This window comes from Pongo abelii, chromosome 16 (assembly GCF_028885655.2).
Source record: "Pongo abelii isolate AG06213 chromosome 16, NHGRI_mPonAbe1-v2.0_pri, whole genome shotgun sequence".
Lineage (NCBI taxonomy): Eukaryota > Metazoa > Chordata > Mammalia > Primates > Hominidae > Pongo > Pongo abelii.
The window spans coordinates 81,992,174-81,998,839 of record NC_072001.2 but is presented as its reverse complement, the minus strand read 5'-3'; the positions used below and the strand labels follow the sequence as shown (position 1 = coordinate 81,998,839).

Genomic DNA, 6,666 nt, shown 5'->3' with positions numbered 1-6,666 from the left:
TTTGGAATGTGTCCAGACTTGCTGGCTCCTTGCTTCTAGCACTCCCATTATCTAAAGTAGCCATATGTTTCAAAGAAATTGCTAAACCATCACAGCTGTAGTTCATTTGCTTGATACACCGCTTCCTTTCAACCCCCACATCCTCACCACCTGTTTCTTTGATCACCAATAAATAGCGTGGGCTCCCACAGCTGGGGGCCTTCACAGCCTCCTGGTCCCACTTTCTCTTTTCTCATTCTTTTGACTCCGCCTGACTTTGTCACCCCCATGGCCTGGTGTTGGGTCTGATCACCCCAACAAATTTTTCATTAAGGAATAATCCAAACTTATTCTAAAGGGAACAGTATAACAAACCTCCAGGTACCAGCACCCTGCCTCGACAATTATCAACTCATAGCCAATATTGTTTCAGCTAACTTCCACCCACCCCTAAGCTATAAGGACTTAAAAAAAAAAATACCAGTACTATATCTAAATTTTTTGTTTTTGTTTTTGTTTTTTGTTTTTTTTTTGAGATGTAGTCTCACTCTGTCACCCAGGCTGGAGTGCAGTGGCGCAATCTCGGCTCACTGCAGGCTCTGCCTCCCGGGTTCACGCCATTCTCCTGCCTCAGCCACCCGAGTAGCTGGGACTACAGGTGCCCGCCACCACGCCGGGCTAATTTGTAGAGTATTTTTAGTAGAGACGAGGTTTCACCGTGTTAGCCACGATGGTCTCGATCTCCTGACCTCGTGATCCGCCCGCCTTGGCCTCCCAAAGTGCTGGCTGGGATTACAGGCGTGAGCCACTGCTCCCGGCTAAAATATTTAACAATTACTTAATAGCATGAAATACACGAGGCGTCCTTCCGAGGGTGTGTTAGCGTCTCTCCTACGGCGGACGCCCGCCTAGCCCGGTGGTCCCAACCCCCTGCGGGAGCTGCACACGCCCCGGAAACCTGGGACAGAGACTGGGTCCCTCTCCTTCCTGGTGGTGGGGACAGCACCTGCTCAGATCTGGTCGGACGCCGCCGGCCGGGCGGAGAAGGAGCTCACCGGCGCTGGGGACTGGAACCTGGAGCCCCTTCCCCTACCGCACGTACGCCCCGCCCCTCCCCGCGCACGCCCGCGCCTGGCGCAGCTTCACTCCGGGTGGTTCCTGTCCTCCAGCGGGTCCGAGGGCGCTGGAAACCCAGCGGCGGCGAAGCGGAGAGGAGTCCCGCGCGTCTCCGCCCACACGGCTCCAGGTCTGGGGTCTGCGCTGGAGCCGCGCGGGGAGAGGCCGTCTCTGCGACCGCCGCGCCTGCTCCCGACCGTCCGGGTCCGCGGCCAGCCCGGCCACCAGCCATGGGCTCTGGCCCGCTCTCGCTGCCCGTGGCGCTGTCGCCCCCGCGGCTGCTACTGCTGCTGCTGCTGTCTCTGCTGCCAGGTACGCGCACGGGCGTTAGGGCTCCGGAGGGACGGGCGCCCGAGAAGGGGCGCGGGGTCCAGAGGGGCTGCCGGTGAGAACACCGCTCGGGCGAGCGGAGAGGGCTGGCGCCGTCGCCGGGGACTCGGAACCCGCGCAGACTGGCTCCAGCCCGGCGGCGACTTGGGTGGGGTGGCTTTTTCCCTTTCGGCTCACCCCCCACCCCTAGCCATCACCAAACCTGGGAGTCACTGAGCGGGCGCTGGTACGCGCCGGGTAATGGGGAGGTCGAGACCGGGTCCTTCGTCTTGGGCGCAGGAGTTGGGGATTGGCGTCCCCGCGCTGCCCGTCGCCCTGCCCCGCGCAGTAGCTCCCAAACTGGCGCGCCCAAGCCTCCCGCTCCACCGTCTGCATCCCGCCCACCTCCTCATTTGACGGAGATAGCTGAAGACTTGGCCAAGGCCACCTGGGGAAGAGGGGAGTCGCTTCAGGACTGGGGCTGGAACTGGCGCGCCAGCCTCTCCTCCGGTTGTAGCCTCCTAGCGCTCCTGGCTGCGTCGCTGAGGGACCCTCCACCGGGAGAGCGCCTCCTGTCTTCCTCCCGCTCTCCAGAGGAGCCTGCTGGGGGAAGCCGGCCCTGACCCGCCGCTGGGAGGCTCTTGGGTGTCTGGGAGGGCTGGTGGATAGCGAGAGTCGGGGACCGGGCAAGGCTGCAGAGAATTCCCGGCGGGCCGAGGCCGGCGGTCTGTCGTGCGGCTGAGCTCAGAGCGCTTTCTGCCCTCGGTGCCGAGGCCTCCACTACTCAGAACGCCATACGCTCTCAACCAACCTCCTGCCTGGGACCCTCCTTTCATTCTGGGGAAGGAGAGGGGGGAGCAGGAAAAATCCCATTTCAAGACCTGAGGAAGTTGGATTCAACGCTAGAGGATTCCCCTCCCGCCTCCCCAAGCTGCCCCCAGATCTGTACGTGGGAATCAGAAGACAGCTGACCCGGTATGCCTCACCTGTGCCGGGGTGTGGCTTAGGAACAAAGAGGGTTGCCCAAGGGTTGCAGAGGTCAGAGTCTTTGATCAGGATGTGAAGACAGCATCAGCAAGAGCTGGGGGTCACACGAGATCACGGGAGTCACATAGTGCCTTGGCTTCTAAGAGGGCTGATGGCCACCCCTACAGGGTGGAATGCAGGACAGGCCCAGACGTGGGCTGCGTTCTCCCAGAGGCTGGGAGGTAGACCTGGGCCTGGGTGACCGTGGGTGGCCCTGCCCCTGGGAGTGGACTGGCCATCTTTCCATCGTGGAAGCAGTGAGTGGCTGTACCTAGGCAGACAGCATTTGCACCACACCCCCGCCCTGCAGTAACAACCCAGGAAAAGATTACGAATAGTTCTTGACCTCTTACCGCAGCACTGAGCTGTGCACTTCCTTCACAACAACCCTTTGAGGTGGATACGTTTATAATCCTTATTTTGACTGGTAAAGACACAGGTTCAGAGAGGTTAAGCCACTTGCCTAAGCTCACACAGCTCACAAGTGATTTGTCAGGATTTGCACCAGATCTGTCAAACTCCAGAGCTCAGGCTTGCAACCACTGTGCTTCTCACTGAATGTGTGTGGCCAGGTAGAATCCTGCCCCTCTTGGGCCTCAGTTTCCCATTTTGTAACCCACTGGGTTAGACTAGCCTGAAAGTCTAGGGTTCCACAGAATCCCCCCACAGGTGGAGGGGACGCTGTAGATGGGCGATGTTTCTGGTGGGCTGGGTGGGGGAGGTTAAGTAACAATTTCCCCAGGGACTGACAGGGCTGCTTCCCCCAGTGGCCAGGGCCTCAGAGGCTGAGCACCGTCTATTTGAGCGGCTGTTTGAAGATTACAATGAGATCATCCGGCCTGTGGCCAACGTGTCCGACCCAGTCATCATCCATTTCGAGGTGTCCATGTCTCAGCTGGTGAAGGTGGTGAGTGCTGGAAGCCACGAGCCGTGGCCATGGGGACTGGGGCTTCTGGAGGAGCCTTTCCCAGAATGAGTCTTGTTTTTGTAATTCTCCTGTCAACTTTAATCCCTCTTTCTAGGATGAAGTAAACCAGATCATGGAGACCAACCTGTGGCTCAAGCAAGTAAGTGACCAGACCCTAGGCACTGCTGCCCTCTGGTGGTGACTGCTTTATTTGCTTTAGGTGAACCAAGAAGGGCCTAAAGACCAGGCTTCATCTACTTCTGTGGAACCCAGATTGGGGTCCACTGACTGGCAGATCTATCTCTTCTAAGGCTTGAGGTCACATGCACTGCCCCACAGTCCCCCTGGAAGGACCGTAGGGCCCAACCCCTCAAGTCCCAGATGGACAGGTTGCAGTCTGGAGAAAGACATTCTCCATGTTCACACAATAGAACAGTACGAACCTGAGATTGAAACCCTGCCCCTAAACCCTGGGGTGGTGCCTGAGACACCTCTTTCGCTCCTTCTTACTAAAAACTCAGTTTTTTTTTCCAGATGGGATCTCGCTCTTTCACCCAGGCCGGAGTGCTGTGGCGCGATCTTGGCTCACTGCGATCTCCACCAGCAGGGTTCAAGCAGTTCTCCTGTCTCAGCCTCCCAAGTAGCTGGGACCACAGGCGTGCACCACCACGTCCGGCTAATTTTTGTATTTTTTATAGTGACAGGGTTTCGCCATGTTGCCCAGGCTGGTCTCGAACACCTGAGCTCAAGCAATCCACACACCTCAGCCTCCCAAAGTGCTGGGGTTACAGGCATGAGCCACTGTGCACAGCCCAAAAACTCATTCTTAAGTCAGAATAAGATGCTGCTGTTGTTGGTAGTGTGGGAGTAGATTTTCCTGTTCAGATTGAGGCCAAGAAATTGCCTTCCACATGTCCTCCCCAGGGAGGCTTTGTCCAGACTTGCCAGGAGACATAATGGCCCATTGGCCTGCGGGTGACCCTTCTGCCAGCCTGGCCAGCTGAGCACTCAGCACACACAGCCTTCATCCCCAGGAGGATGGAAAGCCAGATGGGCACAGTGCCCCACCCAGTACTTGATGCACGCGTTCCCTCTGTGGCTGCAGCCTCACCCTTCTCTCCTCTGGTGCTCAGGACTCAGACCTCCCAGCCTCTGGACCCAGACACTTCCTGGGCCCTGCAGGGGTCATGGATTTCTTCCCCCAGAACCTTTCAGAGTCCAGTCTTGCTTAACCTTGGGGTGAAAGAGAGTCTGTGTTGGAAAACACCCCTGGAGAGCTATTCAGGGGCTGTAAACAGGCACATGGACCTGGACATGGTGCAAGAAGTCCAGGAGTCTCCACCTGGCACTAGAAGTGACCAGAGAAATCACGAGTAGGCCCTGTTTGGTTGACAAGTGGCTGGGCTTGCTCATGGTTATGGGGGCAGTGGCTTCCCTAGTGCCAGGAGGCGGCCCGCAGAGCCAGCCGTGTGCTCTCTCCCTCACTGCACCCACAGGAGAAGTTGGACTGTGTGATCATGGCATGGATGTGGCTCGGTCACGTGCAGCAGGGATGGGGAGTCACCAAGATGGGTGGTGCCAAGAGAAGTAAAACCAGGCTGATTCTTTTACTGTCTCCTTCTCCCTCCCTGCTTCCTTCCCCGAGATCTGGAATGACTACAAGCTGAAGTGGAACCCCTCTGACTACGGTGGGGCGGAGTTCATGCGTGTCCCTGCACAGAAGATCTGGAAGCCAGACATCGTGCTGTATAACAAGTAAGGTGCTGGGGGGCCCACGCCTTCTCAGGGCTGTCAACCTGGGCTCTGGGTTTTTGGCCCACTGTGCTTAAAACCTGGCCTTCCTTGGCCTTTTCCAAGAGGGCTTCATTCATTTGTTCAGTCCACAGGTACATAGTCAGCAACTACTACATACCAGGTACCAGAGATGTTGGAGAGCCACAGAGAGCAGCAGTGTGCTGAGTGGCTTCAAAGCAGGCATGGGTGGGTGGAGGACGGCATCGGGAAAGTTTCAGGGAAGAATTGGCATTTGAAGTGAGTCCTGAAGATTGTGCAGGATCTCAGGACAGGGAGATGGAGCAGAGGAGGGCCTGGGGAGGCAGGAGAGTATGTCATGCGCAGCCAAGGTGACCTCATTGGCTGGACAGTGGGACATAAGGCTGGAAAGATCCATGGGCCAAGGGCCAAGCCCAGTTTGTGGAGGGGGAAGGCTCAGATGCCGGGGGTACCTGGAATGTAGCATCTGTTAGCAGCTCTGTGCAAACAGACAGGAATGGAGTAAACGGTCCCTCCTCACCTTTTCTTTAAAAGAGAATGAGGGTGTTGGAGAAGATCATAGCTGGGTGGGCCTGAGCTGTGTAGTCCCAGGGTTCCCAGCCTGCTGACTGGCACGGTTACCAAGGAGCTTTTTTTTTTTTTTTTTTTTTTTTGGAGGGCGGGGGGAGACTGAGTCTCACTGTCACCCAGGCTGGAGTGCAGTGGTGCGATCTCAGCTCATGGCAACCTCCACCTCCTGGGTTCAAGAAATCCTCCTGCCTCAGCCTCCCGAGTAGCTGGGATTACAGGCACGTGCCACCACACCTGGCTAATTTTGTATTTTTTAGTAGAGATGGGGTTTTGCCATGTTGGCCAGGCTGGTTTTGAACTCCTGACCTCAAGCAATCTGTCTGCCTCGGCCTCCCAAAGTGCTGGGATTACAGGCGTGAGCCACCGTGCCCAGCCCCAGTGAGCTTTTTAAAAATATAGGTGTTTGGCCAGGCATGGTGGCTGACGCCTGTAATCCCAGCAGTTTGGGAGGCTAAGACAGGAGGATCATTGGAGGCTAGGAGTTCGAGACCCACCTGGCCAACATACCAAAACCCCATCTCTACTAAAAATACAAAAAAATTAGCCAGGCATGGTGGTGTGTGCCTGTAATCCTAGCTACTCCAGAGGCTGAGGCAGGAGAATCGCTTGAACCTGGTAGGTAGAGACTGCAGTGAGCTAAGATCACACCACTGTACTCCAGCCTGGGTGACAGTGAGACTCCATATCAAAAAAAAAAAAAAAAAATACAGGTGCCTGAATTCAAAATATTTTCTTCTTTGTTCCTCACTGTCTTTTCTAAAGTTAATATGTATTACGTTATCCAAAAAATCTCTATACTTGTCCCCAGGTCCTGCCCCACAGAAACACTGAGTCAGTGGGTCTGGGTAGGCCTAGGAATGGGTGTTTTCACAAAGCTGTCCTGGGGGCTGTGTGACCAGCTTGCTTTGGGGATCCCTGATCTGGCCCGTCCCTGACATTTCACAGATGAGGACTGAGGCCCAGAGTGGGTGTGTGGCACAGCCAGG

At 56.3% G+C, this 6,666-nt stretch overlaps 1 protein-coding gene across 4 annotated transcripts in view; it reads left to right on the top strand.

Annotated features, from left to right (window-relative positions):
- Window positions 1-592: 592 nt before the first annotated feature.
- Window positions 593-6,666, top strand: part of CHRNA3 (cholinergic receptor nicotinic alpha 3 subunit) — a 29,443-nt gene continuing 23,369 nt past the window's right edge. Inside the window, exons 1-4 of one of the 4 annotated variants that reach the window (XM_024232899.3) lie at window positions 593-1,407; window positions 3,198-3,337; window positions 3,453-3,497; window positions 4,983-5,092. In XM_024232899.3, coding sequence (XP_024088667.1) covers window positions 1,326-1,407; window positions 3,198-3,337; window positions 3,453-3,497; window positions 4,983-5,092 — 377 coding nt within the window. In that variant the 5' untranslated portion in view covers window positions 593-1,325. The other 3 variants (XM_002825726.5, XM_054531688.1, XM_063716261.1) reach the window with 3 other exon arrangements.